Source organism: Rissa tridactyla, chromosome 13, assembly GCF_028500815.1.
Source record: "Rissa tridactyla isolate bRisTri1 chromosome 13, bRisTri1.patW.cur.20221130, whole genome shotgun sequence".
NCBI classification, from domain to species: Eukaryota; Metazoa; Chordata; class Aves; order Charadriiformes; family Laridae; genus Rissa; species Rissa tridactyla.
Genome location: NC_071478.1, coordinates 6,950,463 through 6,977,355, shown reverse-complemented (window position 1 = coordinate 6,977,355; position 26,893 = coordinate 6,950,463). Strand labels below are relative to the sequence as shown.

The window sequence follows — 26,893 nt, the reverse complement described above, 5'->3', positions numbered from 1 at the left end:
CTCAGGTTTGTCACATCCATGTATAAGCTATAATTGATGTTTCCCCCAAGACATTACACTCATTTGTTGCTAAATTACGTTATTTACAAAAATAAGTTAATAAAACAACCAAGCACTTCAAAATTACAGCTTCATCTCAACAATGGAGTATAGATTATATTACATAGATTTGGTTTTTTTTAAAAAAAAAGTAATTTTTGTGTGCTCTATAAAACCTCCAACGAATGTAGTATAGCACAAGACATAGTGTATGACACTGATTAACGCTGAAACTCACTAAGGGAATAAATAAGTGTACAAAGCCTGGCTGATAGGAACTTGGCCCGCTGCCTTTATAGGGACAGAGGACCTGAATGAAATGAGAGTGAGATTTGCAAAAGGACTTTGAAAATCCTACTGGGTGCCTCTCTGCATTTTTCAATGCCAAATAGTCCTGTCAGTTTGCTCTAAGACCTTGTTTCTAACATACTCAGGAGACAGTCATCTTTCTACTGATGCCAGAAACAGCCGGTTCAAGCCCAAAATATTTGAGGTGCAATTTGTCTAAATTAATATGAGAAATCTACAGTGAAGCTCCTCCATCGGAGCGAGCTGCCTTCTGCTCTTCTTTAGTCACTGGAGCAGAAGAGACATTTTAAGGGCAGACACCCCTTGACCTCTTTGGGATGTTTGGTTTAGGCTGAAAGGAGCTGAGCCCTAAAAGTACCTGTTTCTTTGTGTTGACTACAAAGGAAGCTTAGAATGACTGGAACGTTATGGATGTTTGCAGTGAATAAGAAGACTCCCAATGCTCGTATTCCTTTATTTTTTTTTAAGAAATATGCATGAAGTTAGACAGAGAGACAGGTGGTCAACATGAACACTCTGAAAGATTTCTGAAGATTATTTTTGTGTCGATTTTTTATGTTTCATTTTGTGAACACAAAGGGACTAATTTTTCAAAGAACGTTTAAGCTTATAAAGGTGCATGTAGATCTTTGGTAGAATTTCCTAACAGTTAGGTTCATAGTGTCCCACTTAAATTAAAAGCAGCTAGTTGTGTGCATGATGTAACCTGTTCAGAAAAATCTCACTGTGTTGCTAGTCACATTAACCTGAATAAATCCCTTCAGAAGTTTCACCTAAAGGTATTTTATGGAAGTGAAAAACAGTAAAAATGAAAACCCATTCAAACTTCCTTTTATGTTTAGCATGTAATTTTTTTTCAGCTTGTTTTTTTCTGAGAGCAACTAATTTTATAAGCTAAGTAGCTATTGTGTGTGTCCATCCAGAACTCTCCCTGCGGAAGCTGCAGATAGATCTTAGGCTGTACCTGGACTGTGGTGATGCCTTGCTCACGACCAACCAGAACTCGGCCGTCTTGAAGCTTAGCAATCTTGGGTTCTTCTACCTTCATGAAATCAGTCACAAGGTCAGTGATGTCAAACTGCCACTCAGAGCCTAGCATATAGGTCAAGTGGCCTCCAAACTCAGAGGATTCAGCTACAAACTGTGTGAGGACTCGGACCATGGCATGCTGATACTGGAGGGTACAACCTCTTCCTTTTTTCTCATCATCCTCTTCGTCCTCACTGTCACGGGTAGGCCTGTAAATAGAGGTTTGTTACCTGCATCATTTCCCTACAACGCTGCAGAGCTTCAGTTGCATGGTATTTTCAATTAGATTAATGTTATCATCATCTGCTACTGTGTGAGAAATTGGAAACCGCATTTTGGATGTGTAGGTTACTAGATCTGAGTGAGATGCCTGTACAGCTTTTTTGGGCCATACAATTTAAAAGCTACTGTCACTTCTGTTAGTGAATTCTTTGAGTGGGACCTCCCAGCAACTTAAAAATATGTCTGCTACTGCTGAGATTTCAGTGGCACCACCGCTTGTTCACTATGTCTCCAAGCGGCAGTCAAATCTTGCAGAGGGCTAAGGAAAGCAGCATGAAATGTTTACGAGAGGGCAGTTCTGGAACAAACTCCTGTAGCAGCTCAGCAGGGATGGGAGAAGATGTTTTAGCATCCTTTCCTTCACCTTTGCCCATAACGTTTGCATCACTTCGCTCATCTCTTCAAAACTATTCTAATACAATCAATCAGGATTCCCTGCTTAGGTAATGCTGCCCCACCTTGTCCCATATCTCTGTCTCATGGCTTCATTAAGCCCTCTGCATTTGCGAAGTATACCATGATTTCACCTTAAATCTCCTACAGTTCATGCAAGTGATATATTTAGTCATGTAATGACCACATGGGGCTTCCAAAAAGCCAAATGAGGCACTTAGGTTACCACTCAGACGTCAATTACTCAGATGTACAAACCCCATGCCAGACTGGTGAGACTCCCACTCACCCCACAGAAACAACTGCAGCATTAGACACACTTTCTGTAACATTTTCCAACTATCTGTCCCCCTGGCAAAATCTAACTTGTGACAATATAATAGCTTTCCATAAAACTTATATGAGGCATGACAGTGATTTGTACGTGATACCAGCGGCGTCACCCCTCACAGAATTTTGTCTGGTTTAAAACCCAGTTTCCCATCAGTTCTCTTTTTATTGTTGCTATTGTTTACTCCTTGGGACCAACACATGGATTCTCGTATCTCTTTCAAGTCAGGTATTAAGCACTAGGTCGTCACACTTTTACTCATTATGCCCCCATGCTGTGGAATTCATTGCTCAGAAATAATTTGCCTTCCTCCTTTACTTATTTATTGAGCCTGAAGCCACCTCCATAGCAAGGGTGGGAAATACGGGGTAAGCCTCTTATTTTCACAGTATTTCGGGAAGTAGCTTTGTGTTTACTGTGTTCCTTTATCTTCTCCTTTGAAATACCAGCTATGAAAAACTATTATAAAACAGAATTGCTTTTCTTATAAATTGTTTTATGACAAAGTTGGCAAACAGTAAGCTGAAAATGTATCTAAGAAAAGCCTTTATGCTCTTCAAAATGATAGAAAGTCCTGGTGTTACAGAATCTAATACACGGGAAATAAATTTTCAATGCATCAATGGTTAGCTGAATACATATATTTGGCCTCAAGTACATGGTATTTGGCACAGCCTTTTTGGTTTTGTGTGCGTATAACAACAGTGTCCATCATTAGTCGCTGAATGAAACATTATTGAATAACCATTGAATTGTTAAGAAAAAAACAGGATCCTAAAACAGGATTTACATTACAGAAAGAAATTCGTCTAACAGAATTAGACTAGCTGGGTGTTTCAGGGAAATTTTCAATTGTTCTCTCCTTCCCAACACAAGTGTCGATCTGGACTATGAGCTGAAGCCAGTCAGTCAGCACAACAGCCACAAGGAGAGTACTAGAAGGGGGATATTCATAGAGCTAATGTGGCCCATGCCTATTTCGATTGCTTTATAATGCTAAAAAGAGTTAGTTGAACTCCTTACCGTTCCCATTTCCAATGTGTTCCTGTATTCTAACCCTCTTCAGCTCATCTAAATCATAGCCCAGCTCTGAATAATCTCAGACTCTGGGAAAACCAGGTGTAGCTCTGAGATTTCAGGATTTAACCCTCTTTTAGTAATACAGACAGTAACATTAGTACCTGTGCAGAATTGGAGAAGAATGTGCAGGAGCTATTCAGGTAAGAAGTACTTAGGGGATTTGGGGGAAAAGAGGCACAGGACCAGTGGGAACCAGTTTTCTTATGAGAAAAGAGATACAGAACCAGTGTTCTATGGCTTGAAGAAAAATGTTCACCTGTTCAACGTTCATGCTGACTTATTTTTTTTTACAGAACTTTCTGTTTCTGTCACATAGCCAGATGTTTTACTCAGATCCAATGTGTTATTCATATTTATTTCTGTGCTTATTTATTTCTACTTTAGCTGGTTAAAACATTAGACTACTGGACTGTTCAAGAGGAAAAATATTCAAAACAACTGTGAGAGAAAGAACTTTTCAACCCTAGTGTCATATAGCTCAGAAATGTGGGTTGTGGGAAGAATGACCAGAGACAAGGAGTTTTGCCTAAGGGCCCAGAGGAAGCACTTCCTGCTCCTATTACCAGGCTTCAGACTGTACGGGCAGCCAGCACGACCAACCACAAAAAGACTCAAGTCCAGCTCTTTCCTTGTGATATCTCCAACAAACAAAGGTAAGGTCTCCATTTCCCTACAAAAACATTTATAGGTGTTTGTATTGGTATACTTCTCCGTAGAAATGCATGGTTTCTATTGCATGCAAATGTGGAACGTCAGAAAAGCATCCCTAAACCATGGAATGGGCAAGGCACTTTCTTGTCTCAGTGCGAAGTAAAAAGAGAGGTGTTTGAATTTTCAACACAAGCTTTGCAAATCTGCTTTAACAAGAACCAACTCAAGTTCGTTCTTTTTTAAAGCAGATGATATCCATTTCCACTTCAAAGCCACAAATCCACGATTCAGTAAGTCAGAGCATTTCAGTGTTTTGTCTCCACGGGCCCAACAAAATTTCTGAAATCCACTGAATTGCATAGTTCCCTTTAGAGTCTTAAACTTCTTGTTACACTGTTCTCAATAGGCTTAAAATTCTTCATTAAGCAGTGAGCTCATTTTCTTTTTAAGACATGTCCTCATGAATATAAGCTATTGCTGCAAATTGTGCTTTTTTTCCCCTTGGTCATCTCTGAGGTTAGCTCTGGATATCTCTCAGAATCCTTCTTATCGTACTTGCTGGTTGGCAAACTTGCTTGGAAGATTTTTTTGCTTTTCTGGAGTGAACCAGGGTTGCCAGAATTACATTTAATTTACGTTTCACACAGAGAAAGCCTTTGCCAGAGAGCTGAGTTAAAACAGCAGCCCTGTTACAAGGGTGCCTGCTAGCACTGATCTAATCACTGATCTGTCAACTTTATATTATAGACACTGTCTGAGCAGTTTAAGTGTGTCTCTTTTAATTTGCACCACTCTCAAACCAGGCATCACTTTCTTGGGCCAGATGCTAATTTTCTCTTAAAAAACCCCTGAAGAAATCAGTTTTTCTGGTTCTGAATTTGAAATACTCATTAAAAAGGGTCATGTATTTAAAAAACATTTTCAACACCCCTAATTGAAAACAAAAAATCTATTTCAGATACAAAATACAAGCCACTAGAAGTTTATTTAGTGGAAGCTACAGAAATAAGTTGCACATAGCCCCACTCGCAGTTCAAGAAGAAATGCAATTTGGTGCCTTTACAGATCTTGAAAATACGGTCTACCTATTAACAAAATTCTCTATGGCCTTATCTCCATAGGACATTAAAGTCTATTAACTAAATGAGTGAATTTACAGCGTGTTCACGCTTAGTGCAGATGTTGTTATTCACAAACGGAATGGTTTGAATCCAGTTTCACTTAATTCGCCTTAAAGTATGTCTTTATTTCTGAGTGGCAGCACTCACACAGAGGTTTGACTAAAGCAGCTTATTTTTTCCTGCATTTAACTTAGGCTAACTTTCTTGCTTTTGTCTCTAGTACTGGACAGGACCAAAGTAGAGCTACCACCTAATTAACCATCAGTTCAACAGACTTCCCTTCATAAGCAATGCCAGGTCTGGCTTAACTCTGTTTCACAGGTTTCGAAGGTTTATGCTACTCAGAGGTTTGCAGTAATGGCTTTATCAGCCATTGTTCAGTAAGGGCAGACGCTGCTAAAATGCCGGTAAACTCTGTGCCTGATACTGAAGCATACGCTGGAGTCACACTGTGTGATGTCTGCCTCCCTCGGAGCTCATGGAAACAATGTGCTTTTTCCCAGTTGTAAATATTTACTTAAATTAAATTTCCAGCTTGTTCTGTGAGACTTTAGCCGTGCAACTCCTGTTAATGCAAGTAGAAGCCACTCGTCCCATTTAAATGTATGTGCATAGAGCTAGTGCAGGAACTTCAAGAAGGCGGCAATTATTTTGCAGATGCATGAGGAATCAAAATAAATGTTCTTGTTAGACTAGCAGAGTCTGCCTGGACCTCCTGTATGCTCTAATATTTGACTTTAATTTAAATATACACCTTGTGTTTGCTGACAGTGTGGGCTTTTTTGCAGCCCATTGCAGGAGCAGAGTTCCTGTTAGCCCGTCCTAGTTCGAGGACTGCGTACCATGCATTAGTCATGAGTTGATCCATGGAGCTGACTTTCATCTGGAAAAGGAGGTTCTTCATATCTGCAGTAGCACACACCATAGATCAAATTCTCCTCCGGATAACAGTAAAGGTTTGCCATATATTTACAGACTGATCTGGTAAAATGTATTACTGCTCTTACATAGGGGAGACTGGGATTTTTTTTCTAGTTTCTGGCATAAAAGCAGCCTGGTTTTTCTTCCTGTTACTCTAGCAAGTTCCTGCTCTTACAGCCGTTCAGACCAGGTAAAATCCAATACAGTTCAAACTGAGCTACACATGTGGTTTTTGTGGAATTTTTGTAAAGACCCTGTCTTTTTCATTGCTTTGTGGAAATTATTCAAGAAGTTAGGTAAGCAAACATGTCTGTAATCACATGTAATTTACAATTACAAACATGACAGGGTTTATAGGGAGAAGCAATACATTTTATTAGATCGACAAACACCATTGGAAAGAACAGATGTGATTTGGGGCATATAAACTCTTTTTCAGGTCTGAAATAGAAGCAGCTATATTCAGATGAAGAACAGCCATGCTGAGGCAGTAGTTTCACAAGCATTTCTTTTGTCAACAGCACCAATAAAAACATTTAAAAGATTATTGTTATATTTTGCCATCTGGCTCAGCCCCTCAGACAACTGAACCAGCCCAGCCAGGCTGAGCATGTGGGAACAAGGCAGTGGGGGAGCCAGAGGAGAAGGAGGAATGTCTGGAGGTTGCTGAAGTGTCTCTGCACAACCCCTGTAAGAAATGATTGAAAATTTTACCTTCTGTATATTGATGAGTTACTTTATAGCAACGTTTAGTTCTTGCCAAGAAGACAAGGGAGTGGTATGAAGATACCAACCCTAGTGGACAGGACGAGAGTAGAAAATTGTTTTGTCTGTGGCGGGGAGAGGAATGCAGAAGACACATTACAATCTTTCCATGACTAAAGCTGAAGACAGTGATACAGTTTCAGTTGACCTGTGGGCCCTGTGCGACTGAACCTAAATTTAAGACTGACTAAGCCTGTTGTCAGGGTGCTTCAAAAGAATCCAGAAGTTAGATGCCCTTTTCAAATGAGTTTCCTTTAAGGACAGATACCAAAAACCTCATGCAAATTGTGAATACTGGCAATGAAAATGAAGTTGAAGCAATACAGTGCTATGGCTTCCACACCTGCTGGGAAATGCTTGGATTTTAGGTTTTTGTAAAAGATTAAAGCACTCTCTTCCTTCTCTTTCAAACCTATTCTCAGGTATCACACGACAACCTTCTCACTGTAGAGCACTAACCCTGTATTATACATACCCAGAGGGCACTGTGAAGAATTACAGGCTGAACCTTTGTTCAGAATTAGCGAATGTGGCCTTCTGGCTGTATAACTGAGTGAGGAAACCAACCTGCAGCTCCTGACTGTAGTCCAAATGTCTTTTGTGCTTCAGGTCACCTTCTAAAAACTCATCATAAAAACTCCCCCATGTTTAGGATACTGGGAAACATGTAGCTATGAAGGAGAGGAGGTATAAACAGATTAAAAATTAAAGGGGAAAAAAAAAAACCAAACCCAGAAGGAAAAGCCAATAAATCTCAGGTAAAACCTATCCAAATCTAAAAATAAAGGAAATGTGAAAACCTTATGTACGAAGTAAATGTCAGAGTGAGCACAACTAATGCTAGTCCCAGACTGCCTGTTGATTGAGAATAACCCCCCAAAGTTAAAAACAAATCCACGTGAATGTTCCATAAAACAAGGGATAATTTATTTGTAGTTGAAACCTTTCCCGTTCACATGGGCATGGACTGCTGACACACAATGGCATAAACTACCAGCTGCAATTCTGGAGAATGATACAGTGTCCATACTTTCTCTTCCACCCTTCACGGAAAATGCTTGCTGAAGATGTGCCAGCAGTTCAGATGCAATCTGAGCAGCAGCAAACTCGTGCTGCTTGCCAGCTTGCAAACAGCGCAGGCTCTCAGACCATTATCTTTATTTCAGTTGGCCAAATAAATCAGAACTAGACACCAGGGGGTAAATTTCCAGCACTGTGTGTAATGGGTTTAAAGTCAGAATGTCCACGGCCGTTAACCACAGTTGAATGTCTAACTCACTGAGCTTGCTGCTGAAAAGTTTACTCCTATAATAAACATCAACAGCCTAATCCTGCAGTCTTTTACTCAGCAAAATCCCCACTGGTTTTAGCAGGAGCTGCGCATGAGGGAGTGTTACAGCACTAGGCACATTACAGACAGAAGAAGGTAAGTGAAACTTTAAGCAGGTGGCATACGTTCAGTTCATTCATCACCTAGCACACCTCTTCCTGCCACAAATGGCAACTTTGCCTTTATCACTGGAGCAAACATACAAATTTCTATTGTGCCAGATCCTCACCACCTCTTCTGTCATAGCCAGAAAAATGCCCACACAGCCAAGAGGTATGACAGTCCCCTTGTTTGGAACTCGTTATCTGAGTAGCCTGTAAATTGTCTCCTATTACCCTTAGTTTTATGCCCTCATAAAGTGTTAGATAATTCTACTCCACTGCTGTCTGTTTGGGCTCTTTAAGGCTCTTCAATAGCCGGGACGTTCTCCTGGGCAAATTGAGTGCTTTAGCTAGAACTGCCACAGTGTTTAGCACTACAGTTGCTGCTGCCAGAAATGCTTTTTTCACTGTATTATAAATTTGAGCTGGTGTCATGCCTTGTTCGCCAGTAGTATTTTACAGCATAGCCTGAAATCCACCAATATATCAGTATTCCTGGAAGTTCTTAATCATGCAGATTGTCCAAATGATGGTTATTCTACAATTGGTATTTCAGTAGGGACAGACAGAACAGAGCTCAAAATCCCTGCACTCCTTCCTCTCTTTTTTTCCGCATCCACCTTGGTCCTGGTACAACCTGTTCATCAGAATATAGACAGACAGACAGAGACACACACACACACACACACGCAGGTCCAGGTTTTTTTCCTCAGATTTGCACATCGAAGTGTATGATACGATTTCCTGAGCTTGCGTGGAATTGATTAATGCTTCAGGCAAAAGCACTAACTTTTTAAACTGTATAGATCAGCATAAAATGTAGCCTACCTATATCATTGTTGGATGTTATAATGAAGGCTAAGACAGACTGTAAAGCTAATTTTAAACAGAAGAGTTTAGATTCTGAGGAATACTCTAAAAATTGTTGTGTTCTAAAATCAGAGGCCCGGGCACGTATCTGGACTGCAGCAATGCTGTGAGCATACCTTTTATTGGTGCTGACGGGTATCCTCCAGCCTTTGATCTGGCTAAGCTCTGTATCAGAGATCTCTATCTGCAGCGGGAGCCGTGGAACCCAGACCGTCACTTCTAATTGGGTGGTAAAATGCTGGTAAGTGAAGTTAACAATAGTATCCACTTTGCTTTTCATTTCCTTGCCATTAACGAAGATGGAGTCACATCTGTCAGAAACCTTAAAAAGAGAAAAAAAAAAAAGAAGAAAAAGAAAAAAGATTAATTAGGAAATGAATAAAAGTTCCTGAGGAAGCACGAAGAATGATACATCAGTGCAAAGACAACTCTGATAATGCAAGTCATGCATATTGTATTTTCAGTTTTCTAATTAGCAGCAAACGGTGATAAATGGACTCCAGGGAAACAGTTGTGCTGTCCTCAATGGATACTACGCAAACTACAAAAATAATTTAATGATGTTATATAACCTATATGAATCTTTTATACTAGGCAAATTAAACTCTTCATGAATCAAACTCCGTGTGCATCAAAGTTTATGTTTACAACTTGCTTAAAGAACCTGGAAAAAATGGGGCCATATGCTAGTAAGAAAAAGACTGACTCAGAACTATAAAACAGAATCCTTTCCTTTTTCCTTGAGCACTGTAATGCTGAAAGACAAAGATCCCCTTATGGCTCATAAGCAGAAGTGCAGCAGAAGCATTAATTTTTAGAACTTCTCAATAATCATTTTAGCAAAATGTATTCATAGTTGCTTTGTGTCATTATATGAAATCACTGCCAAAACCAGCACGTGGGCTCTATACTACAGCTCATCTACTTTCTTGGTCGCAGGTATCCTTTGGCACAAAATCAAGGTCCTGAGCACAGATCCTATTTATGTAAAGAACGTGATGTGGCAATGCATTTGACCTGCATCCTGGAAAGACGGAACTCCTTCTTCATGAGGTACGGTTTTTTAACATATTTATGAGAATGTGTGTGTGTATACTTTTAGATTATATAAATATATATGCAAATTTAGATTAATGTATAACATGTTTTTATATATGTATATACATGTATATATGCATATGTACGTACATGCATATGTACTTGTATCGGTATCTATATAGAGGTTTGCATTCTGCTTTGAAGCCAGAGAGAGGTTATAGTCTCCAACAGAGTCCATGTACTGTGGTTTTAATCTTTTAAAACCGTGGCTTATGAGACGTAGCTGTGTTACTGAAGTGGACTTTGTTCTCTTGTCAGGACTGTTCTGTGTCATGCTGTATAATGCACTGGGGCTCAGATCTGCAGGGATCCTGGCTAAACCGGTGAATAAATTCTGGTTTACTGGAGTTACTGAGATAACTCCTGTAGACTTCAGTGGGGAATATGCTGAAATACAGGTTGCTTTTGCTCTGCAAACATACCTCCAATCTTTTCTGATATTAACAGGAATTAGGGGTTACTGAGCCAAGAAAAATTACAGAAAATGTATGGCAGCCTTCACGCACCACCACCCCCCCCCCCCCCGCCCAAAACACAGTCCTCACGTATGACTTTGAAATTAAGTTTGTCCTGCTTTCAATCTCAGAATAACATAATTTTTTTCTTGAGCTCTAACATGGTACATTGCTGTTAGATGGACAGTACCTGAGTTCTACTATCATATGGAGTACATTTAATTAACAAAATTTTGCCTAAATGGCTCTCATAACTCTTTTAAGATTTATAGGCAACTTGCCTAAGAATCAGCTACTTTGGAAGCAAAAGACCTTTATGCAGGTCATTCAGTGGTAAGTTTTATTTCCAGAATTATTGTGACATCGAAATTATGGCCACTCTCAAGGCAAGCATGGAAGGAGAAACATTTGGGAAACATGTGCCAGTTGACCTGTTGGTGCATATCCACTGAACATCGACCGCATCAAATGACTGTTTCACACTCAGTGAGACATGCAGCCAAACTTTTCAGATCATCCCTTTCATAACATCACTGGACACCTAATATCACTCTTCTGTACTGCTTATTATTAGGTAATAGCTTTGCTAAAAATATGATCAAGTGCCTTGAAATTCTTGTTAGAAAAGCTCACTGTCTGATGTTTTTCTCTCCATCTGCAATACCCATATATAAAGCAAAAGAGCTGCACTTCCATATTTACCATTTCCAAGTCAGCTTCTCAGATCCTCATCAATGTACTGAAACTACAATCAGTTGCTTTTTTACTATGGGACTAAGCCAGGTTGTGAGGAATGCGGCAAAGGAAACTAAGTCACTCTTCTGGAGAGAATACTCCTTCCACTTAATGCTTAATGAGTTCAAGAATTTAAAAAAAAATAAATCTAGCTATCTGATAAAGAGCTTAAAATGGTCTCCAGGCTCACGAGTACCACAAACGATATGGAGCACACTTGGAATCTTTGTTTCCCTCTCATAATGTGTCACAAGTGTCTCTGGAAAGTTTAAGCACATTAATCAAGCCCATTAATTGAATAAGCAGCTGAGATTCTACATCATAAAGCCTCCATCTAGGGAGTTTTGTGAGAATTAATACAAGACAGAAATAATTAAGAATACTCAAAAGAGGGAGGGATAAACATCAAGACCGGATCAGGGGAATAACTAATATCTGACATGACAGCAGCTAATATTTTAGATTCTTTTCTTGCTGCTTAAAATGTTCTTGTCTTCTTGTCAGCAGGCAAGAAAGGTGCTAAATTAGGGAACTGAAAGATGGACTTTAATTGTGGCTGTAAAAATACCAGGCTAGGCTTACAAATTTCATAGATTATATGTCTAGACAGAGCCATTCAGTCATTTATATACTGACCAAGAAGTAAGTGTAAATCAGTATATATTAGAGTATTAAGCATATCTTCCAGAGAATAATCCAGCCTTGATAAGAAAACTTGGAGAGAGACATTATTGTTGTTTCAGTTCTCTATCTAGAATTTAGGTTTACTCTGTTAGGTACAAGCAAACCAAAGAATTTAAACGAAAATAAAGTTTGTGCAAATAAGGATGAAAACTACAGCAATCAGCTGAATCCATCTGAATCCCATGATGACATATGTGAAACCATTAGCACTGTTAACCATTCTGGCTAGACTAAAGCTCACCTGAGGAAGCCTCTGTTACACTCACATGCATTTAATTACTGCCATGTTTCATTCATTACACCTTACAGCAGTTGTTACTTGAAAGTAGATTTGGTTCATCTGAAGGAAACAAGAAACTTGAGCGTGTACAGAAAACGCCCAGCACTCCTATTTCACTCGGGATCTACTGCAGACCCAGGACAAAGAATTAATTTCATCCAGGTCTTAGATGCGAGCTGGGATTTCATGCTAACAGGATTCTGACACTCCTCCGAAGTGAAGAGAGAATGAGAAACACGCATTGAGCGTTGGGGACTCGGTGCCAGCTGTATTCTCTGTCCCCTTCACTTTCTCCCCTTTTAAGTCTGCACCATACTTTTCTAGTCATTCTCTGACTGTCAGAAGTGGCTCGTGATGCTGCTGGAAGAGGAACTCGTACAACGTGCTGCTGGAATTTGAGGAGTACATGCCTGTTTACATCAGAAAGTGCTCAGGCTTGCCGTGGGGCAAGCTCTGAGGCGGCAGGGAGACACAGGCAGTGTTACAGTAGCAGGTGACAACGCACAGATTTCTTCTGAGCTGCCAAATCTGAGGGAACAGAGAGGGAAAAATGCAGTTAAATCTCTCCTGCAAACACTACACAGTGAGAAGACTCAGCACAAACTTATAACTGCACCCTCTCATCTAAAATGCAGGGAGCAGGCCTGTTTGGAAGTCTGTTACTATCCGTTGGCAACTGCCTGACAAAATCAGAAGGTGCTATTTGAGCCAGTCTGCAAGCAGGAGGGCAGGCCGGCCGGCGATGTGCTCTGCTATGCAGGTCAGGAGAAAGAAAGCTGCAATTAACCTCTCCGGGCTTTGAAGCAGGTGGTTGGCTCCAATCCCCACAAGTGATTGTAAAAAGCACAGTTTGCCCTGCGCAGCCTGTCACAGCCACCTCGGTTTGGACTAATGCTGTACAAAAGTAGCTAGCAGTCCAAAAGAGTAATTGGGAAACCATTCCATGTTCAGGTCAGCAAAGGTTTACACACCCTTTGGGTCAACAGGTAAAATGGAGGGAATGTGAATTGACGGGAAAACAAATAACGCCTGCCGCGTGGTTCATCTTCATGGGCTGGTTTGATTCCAAAGCTTGTACTTTACCCTCAGCTTGCAGGTCATTTTTTAAGGAGACTGAATGAGACGGATGTAACAGAAAACAGTTGCAATCCTTGTGCCCGTTAACCACGCAGGAGCTTCTCAGTTAAACAAGACTTTGCTGCTGAATGCCTGCTTAGCACATCCATTTTCCTCCAGCGCTCTCTCGGGTGGGAGGGGAGAGGAAGATGCTTCAGGAGAGGCCTTACCTGTCACCTGGGCATCTCTTCAGGGTCAGCAGCACTTCAGGGCTTTCCCAGCCCATCCTGCTGCTCCAGGTTCCTCATTTTCCACCTTCAGACATATGCATTTCACTGAGAGTTACATGAACGGTGTGTGCGCACACAGCTGTGTGTTAACATGTATAATGAATTGTAAAGGAAAAACTACTACTCAAAGGAATTAATTCTGTTTAATTTGGTATGAAGCACCAGTGACTAAATGGATGTAAGAGTGATACCAAGCACAATGCCAGATTGTCCTATGGCACTTCTCATCTGTGAATTTTTGACACACAACACCCAAAAGGATGGTGGTTATTTTTAGAACCCATTTATAGAAGGGGAAACGGAGGGACAAACAGTGCGTGTCAGAATTGGGTCTAACACGCAGCCTTTTCATCTGAGAGCTATAGCCGTTTGGTTATCCAGTCAGATCCCCAAATGGCTTAAATTTGAAGTTCAAATTCACCCTGAAAAGAGGTCCTTTTTACACTCGCTTTCAAAATAGCCCTCACCAGTACTTCAGCAGAACTGGCCTTTACAAGAGGAGGTTTTTGCCTGGAGTCAAGATCCACTGGCATTTAAAAATACTGAAGTTTAATGGGACAGATGTGCAGACATCTACAGTTTTGTAACCCTGATTTTACAACAGCAAAACCCAACCTTATTCCAACCCCTGCCTGAGACAATGCTATGTCTGATGTCCAGTGTACAACAACTTAGGTCCAGCCACCTAAGTCCTGGGCAAACAGGCTCCCCCAGCCCTGGTCTCAGGAGCCAGAGCTCTTGTGGAAGAAGAGGTAGGAATGACAGACTGGAAAGTCGCAGATGTTTATAAAAGGTCAGAGGAACAGCACACAGGCTCCTTTGCAGTGCCTGTGTAAGGGATGCAAAGTCTCATTATTGTGGCTGAGGCTACAAAGACAACAATTGTAACAAGATTTTAAAGTGAATGGTGCCTAGAGTAAATGGCTCATTCTCATAAGGATCTTAAAACTGTAATTTTATGGTATTTCCTGAATGCCGCCTTTTCCACCTTTTCTGCGGCGTTGTTCCTGGCATTGTCTTACTAGCCCATTAGCAAGGACTTGCGGAGATACTTCAAACCCTTACGCTGTGTGTTTTTCTTCTGCCTCTTGCATCTTTGTATATGGTCACAGCATGGCTTTATCAGGTTTTTTTCTGGTTTGGATTATTTTGTACTTTATTATTGCTACGTGTTTGCTTTAGAAGCACAGTCTGAAATTACTTCCTCAGCTTGAGGAATCTGCCTTAGTGTTTGGGTAATAGTTGAAGACAAAAAGGATTGTTGTTCTTCCTATCACCCTCCTTCTCTCTCTTTCAAACAGTTACTTACCTCTGTGCCTTCCCTGGCTCCTGCTCCCTTCTGCACTACGCACTGCCTGAAGCCATTGCTGGAGTTTCTCCTAAACCAACAAAGGGATGGAAAGATATGCCTCACGTCTTGAGACAAACAATCAAACAAAGGGTTTTCCCAAACACTTTTCAGCTAAGAAATGCTGTTTTTATTTAAATTCAGAATTATGCCTGATAGTAGTCAGTCCAGAAAATGTCAGACTTCTTGTTTCAGCTGTAGTTGTATGCTACGTCATGACGTTAATTTTTCTAGTGCACAAAATTTGCCCATATGCATGTGTCAAGTGAGAACATAAAAGTATAAATTTTCATTAGATTTTATTTCCCTTTTAAAATTAAAACTAATTGGCCAAGGTTGAATTACAGTTCTGCCCCAGAACAACATGTCATCTCCTGTCGGGCTTGAGTGGCAGAGAGGGTCTGGTGTCTCACCCTGTGCTGTTGACTGCACGCAAACCTCCGCAAAGCACTTCTGGGGGCCAACCTGTGAGACTCCTGTTCTTCCTGTACAGGTGGCAGCCCTGCTGCGTGGGACTCCTGCCGTGAGAAGTCCTATTGTCCACCAGGACCCAGAGAGGTGAGAAGCACCCCATGAGGAGGAGACATCGACCTTGCTTCTGACACCTGTGCGGCAATCCAACTTCCAAAGGAGTCCTTGCGCTGTACGTATCAAAGCATTGTATATGGCCTGCGAGGCTTAACAATGCATTTATTTCAGCCTCTTCCACAAGCAGGGATTTTTCTAAGCAGTTAATTCTGGAAATAGTTCTGTTTCCCTCTGCCCCACCTAATTACGTGTACTAGGGTCTGCAGATATTGTCTCCAAGCAATTTGAGGCAAATGGTAGATTAAAAATACACAGAGTAAAGGATGGCAAATGACATGATGTTGAAATTGAAACTAATGAAAACAGAAGTTTTATTCCCTTTTAATTTTAGACATGTGCAGAATAGTCTTGGAAGTGTCCTTTTTGAAACAATCTTTTCACGTTAATTTGTTTTTATTCCAAATGAGTTCTCCAAGTACTGTTCTCTGGAATAGCTTCAGTAGTTTCAGATATAAGTGTTGGCTATAGGAAACCCTCGAGATGTATTCTCAGGTTTGTTTCCTACCTAGAAACAATAGCAATAGTTTGTCAAGTATTCCCCATCCCATGTATTTGGTATGTGTTTGCATTTCATCTTACCAATGAATAATAATGTTACACAGAAACAGAAACTGTGTGATTCAGTGCAGTCCAATAGCGATACTTACAAATATGAATCTAATGATTTTTCCCCTCTACTACCAGCTTTCACTGGAGAAAACGTAGAAAGTGAAATATGTCAAGATGAGCCTGAAGCGTTTCCAATGCTCTTCATCTTAAGTAGCCTTAAATTGCAACATCTACCAAGAAGAAAACCACATACTTCTACGCGGAAACAAGAGGTATCCCTAATCTTGTTGTTTGGGGAAATTTGGATCAGAGCAGGAAAGTTTGTTTACCCCCCCCCAGCACTGTGGTATCCTCTAACAAGAGGCCAGTCACATCATCTGTCAGCAGGAGTACCGCCGTGTTTGGGTCAGTTATTTTCAGATGCACCTGCTCTTTTTTTTTAATTACCCAAAATCTTGATCTTACATCTGCTGAGGTCAATGCAATTGAATTAAGTGGAGGATGATCAACCATCAAAGGCCAGAGTTTCAGAGGTTAGCAGGCATTTAAGCAGGTAGGTGGAGATTTCCAAAACCACGCAAACAAATCCATTGGGAAATCCAAGCCATTTTGTAATGGTCATTCTTCCCGGTTTTATTGTTCTAAAGGACTAAGGTGGGAGATTCAAGACTCATGGACTTTGGGTTTCTCTTGTTAGAGATAGAAGCACGATCTCACAAGCACTTGCTTTGAAGGTGAGGAGTTGGTGGGAGCACGAGTGCTTCAGCACTCAGCCCAACCCGGACCCAGTTCAGGGCCCCTAAGAACAATCCCCATGGCTACAATGAGCCGTGCAGAGAGCATTACAGACACAGGTAATAACAACGTCCATAACTGTGTTTGCCAGACTGGGCCTATCCTGAAGAGTACTTACGGCAGTGGTACAAAATACAAACCCTAATTTATACTCAGGTCTGAAATGTAATGAAAATAGAGTTAGAAGCAAGATTGAAAGGAAAAGCCTTTGTCCAGGAAAGCAAAGATTTGAAAAAAACCAGATAATAAACTGAAGAGCTGTGTGTTCAAGAGACCAGAAAAACACGATGGTCCCAGCCATTGGCTTGTGGAGGGGATTATCAGTTACACAGATGCACAGAGCTCCACAGGGATTACATGAGACCATTTTAATAGCAGCTCAGCAGCAATTAGCACAATAGAGTTAGTGATACCCTATTGTTTTATTGAAGAAGCCTCTGCTCATTTCCTCTGTAGATGTCACTATTTAACACTATTGATGAAGAGAAGCAGGATATTGAGGGAGGAGGGATATGAGACTAGGTATAGCTTGTAATGATGTGAATGGGTATTTGAAGTTTTAGAGTGTTTTTACCTTTTAACCCCCATTGAAATGCACTGAACTAGAGGGAAGGACAGCATGGAAGACATTAACATTTTGGTTTTACAATAGAGACAATTGCTGTGGCTTAGAAAAGGTGCAATGATCCATGAATGTACAATGAGAATTTAAAAACCTGCTGTACTGAATGAAGTATGCGCTATTCAAAAACTGTTGATCTATGCAAAATTATTAAACAACACATGAGATCTGCCAGGATTTCAGTCCCAGGTGCAGAGCAGCTGCTCTCATTCACTTTCCAGCGTGCCGTGCAGGGGCGTTCCTGCTGGAGATGATAAGTTTGGCGGGTGCACAGGTTGAAAGGGGAGGACCAAAGAAGGTGGGTGTGCTTTCAGACTCCAGCCTGCTGCTCGGCCTGACTTAATTCCGGCTCAGTAATAACTGCTGTGCAGCCACGGCGGCGGTGCAGCTGCTAGGAAGGGCAGATGCTCTGGCGTTTCATTCTTATTGATTATGTAGAGTGAATACTGAAAGTGACTGGGGGGCAGGTAATGGCAGTACATGGTGGCTGCCAAAATGTTCTCTGCTCCATGTACCGAGTTCCTTTACTAATCAGCTGAGCTTTTAGTTGCACTTTTTCTACAAAAATCAAGCTGAGGAATTCTGTCAGAATTAAAAGTTACTGTTTCTGCTCTCCCCACTGATTTATCGTCACCATGTGCAGATTAAGAGAGATAGATCATCTTCATTAGGTCAAATCAATGGCTGGTGTTTTGGGAAGATAAGAGAATGCCTTTGTTCACGGTACCTGGAATAGACAGTGGTTGGTCCATCAGGAATGGCAGCTCCCCCGCACAGGAAGAAACAATGCTTGACACCAATAACTAAAAGATAGTGGTGGCTGTGTTGCTGTTGGTCTTAGTACAGGCATTTATACAGTCGGTTGGGAAACCAGATGGGACTCTTCTTCGATGTGTGAAAGAAAAATGGGATGTAACTGGTAGGGATACCAGTATGACTTTTGTAGGTTTGATCCAACACTCATTGAAGTAAATGAAAGACTTTCTACTGATTTACTGGCCTCAGACCAAGATTTTTAAAGGATGTGAGGGCTTCACTGTCTATTGTAATGCAATGACAGCCAACTGTGACACAAGCTTGGAACAGGAACATTTTTAGGCAGTGTTTTTTCAGAGGCTGAAGTTCTTTGGTATATCACACTTCAAGTTGTTTGGACAAACTGCAATTATGTCTTGATAGAGCAGCACTTCCACTGCCAGGATGCAGAAGAGCAGGTGGACATGAAACTTATCTCATGGGGTTCAAGTTCATTTAAATCTCAGCACACTTTGTGTTTGGGGGAAGCTTCAGGAACACTCTTTTTTTTTTTTTTTTCATTCAACCACTACTTTTGTTGATAACGATAATACATGAACCAGAGCTCAGAGCAGGATCTCCTGCTTCCTTGTTCACTTGCGATCAAAATTGTGCCAGCCCCATTCTTGCTCAATGAATTTGTTTCTTTTAAGCAATCCAGTATGCAAGTCAGCGTGGCTTTTGCTTGCCTTGTCACCATGATGCAGTCCCTCTCCTGGGCTAACACCCTTCCCAGACAGGTTTGCTTATCTCTAGACAGACATCTTCATCCTTTATGCTGAGATAAAGGATCTATTACCAGCACAAATTCTAAGCATATGCTTGTCTGAGGTGGCTTTTGCTTAAATATTTGATCCTTAAACTTCTGCAGATTAGGTATTACCAACACTTGTTAGTTTTAAGTAAACATCCACGAGCTTCATATTCATCAGCTGGTGTCCCAGAAGGGTTTAAGATTTGTTTATCTGGTGAAACCCCAGGATATGGTGCCAGGTTTCTTGCACCAATTCTAATTGCAAACACGGAACCTGTTCTGTAAAAGCTGTTAATTAGGTGAAACTAACACATATGTTTGAGCTCTAAGTCAAGGTGGGTTTTTTTACCTCTCTCTTCTCCCCCCCCCCCCCCCCGCCCCCGGCCTTGAATTACACAAACAGGGTTATAGGCTGACAGAATAATTTACACATTGTTGAGAAAAGTAAGAGGGAAGAATATTCAGGCAGATGTAACATACTTCAGTTCCACTGAAGTTCTTTGTAAAGTAATGGGCTTTAAAAGTAATCTTCTGTGTGCTAAGGAAACTTGATTCATGGCTCTAATCCCTGTGACTGAAATTTAAGATCTAAGGCTCCATGAAATTAAAAGAAAAAGAAACAATTACATGCGTATTCATTCAATTTCATGTATTGCACATCCTTCAATTTTTCCAATAAAATTTTAACAGAGAAATAGAGGTTTCTAAAGAATGTGTACTTGAAAAAAAACAGCAGGTCAGTTGTAACTGCTGAAGCTAACCAGCTCGTCTGTGCCTGCTTGTTTCTTGATGTTCCTGGAGAATGCGAAGTCACCTCCAGATTTCCTCATCTGCCACAAATGTTACATAGATGCTACAACACAGTGTGCAAAAAGCTCAAGGACACTGAGTGTGTACAGCCCTCCTGCGGGACTCCGGCCCTCAGCCCTTCCCAGCTGCACAGAACCGCTGCAAGCAGGAGGGCACTGCACGTAAAGTCCTCGCGCTGCTCCTGGACTACTCCGTAGAGGAAAGGAGCCCTATACGCTGCTTCTCCCACCGAAGGACAACTGCACCCTTCCCCGTGAATGGAATTCCAATATATGGCACCTACAACAGCACTGTAAAGCCACAAGCCCAGCAGAAGACTAGACAGCCAAGTAATAAAGCTTGTGAGTTTAATATAGTATTAAGAGTAATGTGTTAAGTCATGAATGTTAGCCACGCTCATCTAGCCTTTAATCTTGTCCCAGTAATGAAAGAATACACTATCCTTATCTCAAAGGATGAATAGAAAACCAGAAAAAAAAAAACCAACCCAAACCAAATAGAGCTTTTAAATACACAGCAGTACACTTCTATTTTATAAAGAAAACTCTGGTCCTATGCCTAGATTTCAGTGCATCAACATTCGTAAGTCTTTCCGACTAGTTTTTAGTCTCTGAGCAACAAATAATTCATTAATTAGTAAAAAAGGAAAAAGGGACATTCAGACAGCAAACACAGACAATAAAAGCAGCCCTCAAACTGCATTAATTCAGCCAAGTGCTTCCATAAAATTATTTGTAGAGAATGTCAAGAGCCTTTACCTAAAAAAATTACCTTCCTTCTCTGGTCTTACAAGACCAGACTGTACTAGATTGTTTTAGTCATCTAATACAAGATAATGCAGAAGACTAGCATTAGGAGAGAGCTCCCTATTCAGTAAATGGAAAAAGCCAAGAAACGTAGACAGATGTAATTCAAAGAATTGAATTTAGATATATACAAAGACGGTGCAACTTCCTTGCGTATACAAGATGGTCAAACAATTCCTAGACATCACTAGATCACACATCCTATTGCACTGCATGCACTACAGTCCTGCTAACGCTTGTAATTTTAGCACAATGGGAGAAGTATTTGGTGCTGTCTATGAAAATTCCCATTCCTGAAGTCATTAGTCTGCAAAAAACTAAATTTTTCAAATGAAAAAAAAGCATCTAGCTGTAGTGGGTACCATGAACAGTTTAAAAATCGGGACTCCTTAAAGGCTGAAAATACAGATGGGCTCCAAAAGGGCCTACAAAGTATTTTGAACCTAATTTCTAGCCAGAATTGTCACTTTTCTGGAGGGAGGGTCAGTAAATACAGTAAAATACTGTAAGGCCAGTATTTTAACTACAATATTCCTATATATTGTGTATAGCAAAAGGCACTTTTAAAATGACAGAAGTATTGTAACGATACAGGGTGCTTTATCTACAGCACAGGAAAGATGAGAAAAAAATGTTCATTGGCTACAGAGGAGCAGATGGCGAAGGTGAAAAGGAGAGTTCTGCTCTTTCCCATCACCTCTGTCCCTGTCCCCGGTGTCCCAGCTCCCACGCTAGCGCTGGCTCTGGGAGCTTCCCACTGGACTGTGCTGTGTCATCTCCTTGCTGACTGCCCGCGCTGAGCTCTGCTCCTGCGGACGGTGCTTGCAGGGAATATTCCTGCACAGTCACTCGGGGAAACAGAGTGAGGTCCTTTTGGATGAATGCACTGGAAAGAAAAGTCTCAGTGTATCAAAATACGGCCAGATTTCCATTCAAGTGTACAGTCTTGGGGCTCTTGAAACTGTCAGGAAGTGACTGAATGACACAGCAGATCTTTCCAAGAAAATATTTCAACTCTTTTTAATGTCAGAATGGCACAATCATGAGACTTTGCTTAACTTCTTAATGCAAAGGTCTGGATTTGCTTCTGTATATAAACAGATCTCAAAGAGAGTGCTGAAGGTGGCATGCGTCAGTTGTGACAGAGTCTCAACTTAGAAGCTTAAATTCTGCATATAAATTCAGAGGAATTACTATACCATACATACATAAGCTGCACCTCAGTCAGATGGAATCCCTTGAAAATAGGCCTGTATATACACCTACACCTGCTCCTACTCCTAGCTAAGGTTTCTTGCCAGACCAGGGGAGGAGAAGTCCCAGGTAAAACCATGCGAAGCTTAAGAGTGGAGGGAGGCAACGGAGCCAGAGAGTGTCTTGGGGCAAAGTCCCCTTGTGTTACCCACGCGGGGACAGCAGTTGCACTGCTGAGTCACAGCAGGGGTTACAGATAGCTCAGGAGTTTGTTACAAGAATGAAAATCTGATCTGCTCACAGTAGCAGCTGCGTTTGTGTTCTCCAACTGGAACAGAAGAGCGAATTGTCCCTCTGGTGCAGGAAGAAGCAGGGAGTGGAACAGAACAAATCCTGCAGGAACAGCCCTGTTTGGGCAGACCGCTCACAGTGAAGTCTGCTCTGTTGCTGTCTGTTGTTTGACACTTATTGTGTCAATAAATCCAAACTCCAACAAGGGGGAAAGCAGCACATCTTGGCTAGAGTGTCTATGCAGAGGAGAATAAGAAAATGCCTAGTGCAATTGTAACAAGTGTTTGGCCACTGCATTGATAGTAATGACTATGTTGTACTGAAGATGGAAGTGTTTTTTCGTTGACATGCACCAACGGTGTATGTGCTCACTATCTAAAGGGTCTGCAGGACTAAGGGGCTGCTGACTTCTCCTGCTAACACCTCCCACCTTTTTTTTCCTCTTTCATTAGCATGCTGGAGCTTTCGACCTTTAAGTGTCTTCTACTGTGGGCAAAGGATGTTGTTAAGGAAATGGCATTGCCAAGGATGACACCTTTCCAGTATTTTACTACACCTTACTACCCAAACATGCAATTCAGCCCCACATGACACATACCTGCAACAAGTCACTGACCGGTGCTTATATTTCTCTAGAGGTTCTCTGCTGGTCATCTCAATGTATTTTACAAAGAGAATTAACAATCCTTCCTTTTACCAAGAAGGGAACACAGCTTACGAAAACCCTCAAACAGAAGAGGAGCTCAAATAGAAAAGTAGCTTTTGGGCGGGTGGCCCTACACTGAGCAGCCTGGGGTTGCCAGGTACAAAGCTCCAGGAGAAAGACTGTGCTGGGGGTGCAGACCTAAGGACTACTAGGGTCTGCAAAACACGTAACAGATCACAGAGTTTTCTTTTTTGAGGAGAATTTTTTAAAACCTGATAATCACAGCGAGAACAACTGTCAGAATGCCTACATTTTGGATGACAGAAAATTTACCTTTTTCTACAGAGCTCTTCAAAAACCATGACCTATCAAGATCAATAGTTTACTATTGACTTTAACTTAAAGGCAGAGATTGAGTTATCAGAAAAATCAGTGTAGAGCTACCTGACTCCTCCATTGCTCTTTTCACTGGATCATCTTTGCTCCAAAGCCCATATGACCTGGGTGGACTGAGCTTCTGTCTCACCCAATAAGACCCTGATAAAATCTAGCTACAAATGAGTGTTCTTCCTCTCAGTCTTTCTCCCATCTACAGCCACGGTGCATGTACTTGTATGAACTCTATCTAAATAGATAGATAGATCTGTAAAGCTCTTCAGTTCCCCTATTGCATCTGGGCAAAAGTAACAATTCCAACTCATGCATGAAAGATAAGTGACAAACCGCAGAATGCTGCCTAAGTTTTCTGTTGTACTTCTGGACTTTCCTCTTTTGGTTTGTTTTTTTTTAATATCTTCCCTTAGGACTGTGTCGATACAAAAAAAACCATGCTACAGTCAAAGAATGTGAAAAAAACATGGCAACAGAACAAAAAGGTTTCTTTCTTAAAGTTAGACCAATTGACTTCATCGCAAGACAAGTATATGTAAAAGCTATGTACAACATAAAAATATATATAATCACAGAAAACATATGAATCTGTTTTCTCTTTGCTAACCATAAAGCCTAAAGGCACATTATGGACTTAACAGGAATTATATTCAATCAGCAGCGTAAGGGGTGAGCACACCAGGAGAGGTTGCTTGTCTTGATCATGTGCATTTCTTTGTATTTCTTTCATGATGCCGCATTTGCCTTTTCACCCAGACACGTTCCCTAACAGCCTCTGGTATGGACCTCAGCAAACACGGGTTCGTTTAAAGGCTCTGCCATTGACAGCCCATAGGAGGAGCCTGACAGCTTCATTAGAGCGTGGGGCTGGTGCCTGTGTGCAGGAGAGAGGGCTGTTGGCACTCCCTGTTCGGAGGGTGGAATGATGTCAGAGTTGCAGGCCGCTCGGACACCGGGGCAAACAGGTGCTTAGACCATAGGTCTGTTGGGTTTGTTGCTGTTTTTACACGTATAGAGCTACTGAATGCATGAAGATATAGACAATGTCAAAAAAAAGACAATACTTCCAGATTGCGTCTGAAAAGGAAATGGTGTAATTAAAAATGGTGCTTTCTTAAAAATCTCTTTAAAAAAGGACAGGGAAAGCCTGTGTTAAAAATCCCTAGAAGAAGAGACAGGGAAAGCAAAATGGAAATAAACTAGGTAGGTAATCTGAATACAAAGCAGGTGGACAGCACTGGCAAATGTACGTGACTGAGCTGCACACGTTTTGCTAAGATGCATTATGATTTTACATATACTACATGTATTGCAGGCTTGGGTCAGTTAGCCCCAGATGAATTCTTTGCTGTGGTTGTGACCCAAACTCGTTAGTTTAAAGTTAGCAGAGATTTTGAATTAATTTTCGTTCCATTGCCAGGCCCAAGCGGGCTTACTCAGAGGGATATGATTAAATGAACAATCGGAGAGGTGCAGTCCAGATGGGAGGTATTCCATGCACAAATACAGAAAGTTCTTTCACATGAAATGCTAGACTGTTGTCTTACTTCCATCTCCTAGCTCGCTATAGCTACAAAAAACAAGTTAATGTGAGGCACAGATCTCATTTTTTAATTAAGGCATACTTTTCCTTTTGTACTATTGTTCCCTGGAGACACTTCCTTCCCCATTTGTACAAATTAAATCAAGACAATGTAATCCAGTGCTATGGCTGCCACATTTCTGCCCAAGCGGAACGCAAATCCTGTGCAACTAATATTGTATCCCAGGCATCCCTACCACAGGGTAACGGGTGCTATGCTGTGGTTCTGTGCTCTGTGAAAATCAGCACTGAAGGCTTTCTAGATGATTTTGCCTTTATTTTCTCTAATAAACTCACGTTCACTCTTCTTCACAGATCTTGGAGCTTTCTTAATACTGGCTTCTCAGCTGACATCCCATGGATTATTTGTTTTACAGTGTTCATGCTGCAGGTGAACTTTGGACACTGTGATAGGACACTGTCACCTCCTCTTCTGTAGCTTCATTTCCTATTTCGTCCTGAAATCTTCTAATAGTTTCTTGCATTGATCTCCCACTGCTGTGGCAAAAGAGGGCTTAGTGAAGTTTTGTTTGGGATTTTAACTACACCTGCTGCCAGTAACCATAGATTTCATATTCTTCCCTTTCAGCTGTTTCTTTTCAGCTCTTCTTTTGTTTTTGTCCCTTTAAGCTCTTAGAGCTTACAGCTGTGTGGCTTCCCCTGTCTTATTCTCCACACATACAGACTTTCAGAACGGGCTTAAGAGAGTGGGATGCCCACATCATCTTCATTTATGTTGGTGATGAGTGCCCAAGATGACCCTTCTGAGACATTTAAGAGCAGGGCAATGTCTCGAAGCCTGCTACACTTGCACAGAAGTGCACTGCGATGTGATACGCAGTGGGATACGCAGCCACACGGGAGGTGTCTCCCCTTGTGCCTGAGGAAATATCAACATCTAAGGATGGATTATCAAAACCACCATTAAAATATGAGCTCTCGAGCTTCTAATGTAACTGGGACTTCTCCAAACCTCCTGCCTTGCTAGGAGATGTCTTTTACCACTGCGCAGCAGTGGGGCAGAGTGAGGATGTTCTTGTGACCTTTGCCTACGCTGCTAGAGCAGCCCAGCTTACAACGTACCGGCTTGGAGCTCTGCCTGCAGACACGCTGGAGAGAGAACACGTTCCTGGATGTGCGCTGATCTTTGACAAACCCAAAAGAGTCTTTCCATCAAAATCACTTTGGCCGGTGTGGCAAGTATCAGGGACTATCACATGTCCAGTTTATTTCTGGTTGCTAAAGGATAACATGAAAAAGGAAACAAGGATTCTCACCACTGATGTGCTCCTTAAGTGTAAATACGCCAAACTTTCAAGGAGGGGAGAGCTCGTGAGTTTAAAGGAAATTATTTCTGCCTGCCAATAATCTCATCTTTATACGATGACATGCCCCTGCAGCAGGCATCTCTGAAGGCAGTTTGTGGCTACCAAAGCTATTAGATTCTGTTTACTGAAATACTCTATTAAAGTCTCATGTTTTATGCAGCTCATAGATGTAGTTCTATTGATTTAACTTGAAAGAGCACCCTTTTTTTGGTAGTAAGATGTTTGCTTTTCTACACTTTGCTGCCTGCCTTGTTGCCTAACGCGACAGTCTCTGCAGCTGGTGTAGGTCACCAGTCTTCAGTGAACTAATGTTCAATGCAGGGCACTTTCGCATTAAGGGCCATTCTTGTGCAGATACATTCTGCCTTGCTGATCTATAGTGCACTTCATTTCTAGCTATGCACTCAGGTTCAAGGGGATTATTCAGCAAAGATTTTATTCAAACTAAAATAACCAAAACTCGCTTCTGGTTTCCTGTGCTGCTCAAGAGGCTGCTGTCTAGAAAACACACCTGCACCTTGAGGCTTGCCTCTCACATACTTTACAGTACCTGAAAGGCACCGCCAGGGCCTTCA

The 26,893-nt window shown here is 41.4% G+C and overlaps 1 protein-coding gene and 1 long non-coding RNA gene across 2 annotated transcripts in view; one reads left to right on the top strand and one right to left on the bottom strand.

Annotated features, from left to right (window-relative positions):
• Window positions 1-26,893, bottom strand: part of TMEM132B (transmembrane protein 132B) — a 254,428-nt gene that overhangs the window by 5,590 nt on the left and 221,945 nt on the right. Inside the window, exons 6-7 of the mRNA XM_054219948.1 lie at window positions 9,339-9,544; window positions 1,313-1,586 (exon numbers count right to left, since the gene is read on the bottom strand). Of these exons, the coding sequence (XP_054075923.1) occupies window positions 1,313-1,586; window positions 9,339-9,544 (480 nt within the window). The remainder of the gene's footprint in view (window positions 1-1,312; window positions 1,587-9,338; window positions 9,545-26,893) is intronic.
• LOC128917242 (uncharacterized) lies at window positions 1,273-26,611 on the top strand. Its single transcript, XR_008469211.1, has 8 exons — window positions 1,273-1,411; window positions 3,848-4,116; window positions 6,024-6,191; window positions 9,295-9,463; window positions 10,162-10,275; window positions 15,662-15,811; window positions 16,441-16,577; window positions 25,580-26,611. It is a non-coding gene; the product is annotated as an uncharacterized LOC128917242 (long non-coding RNA).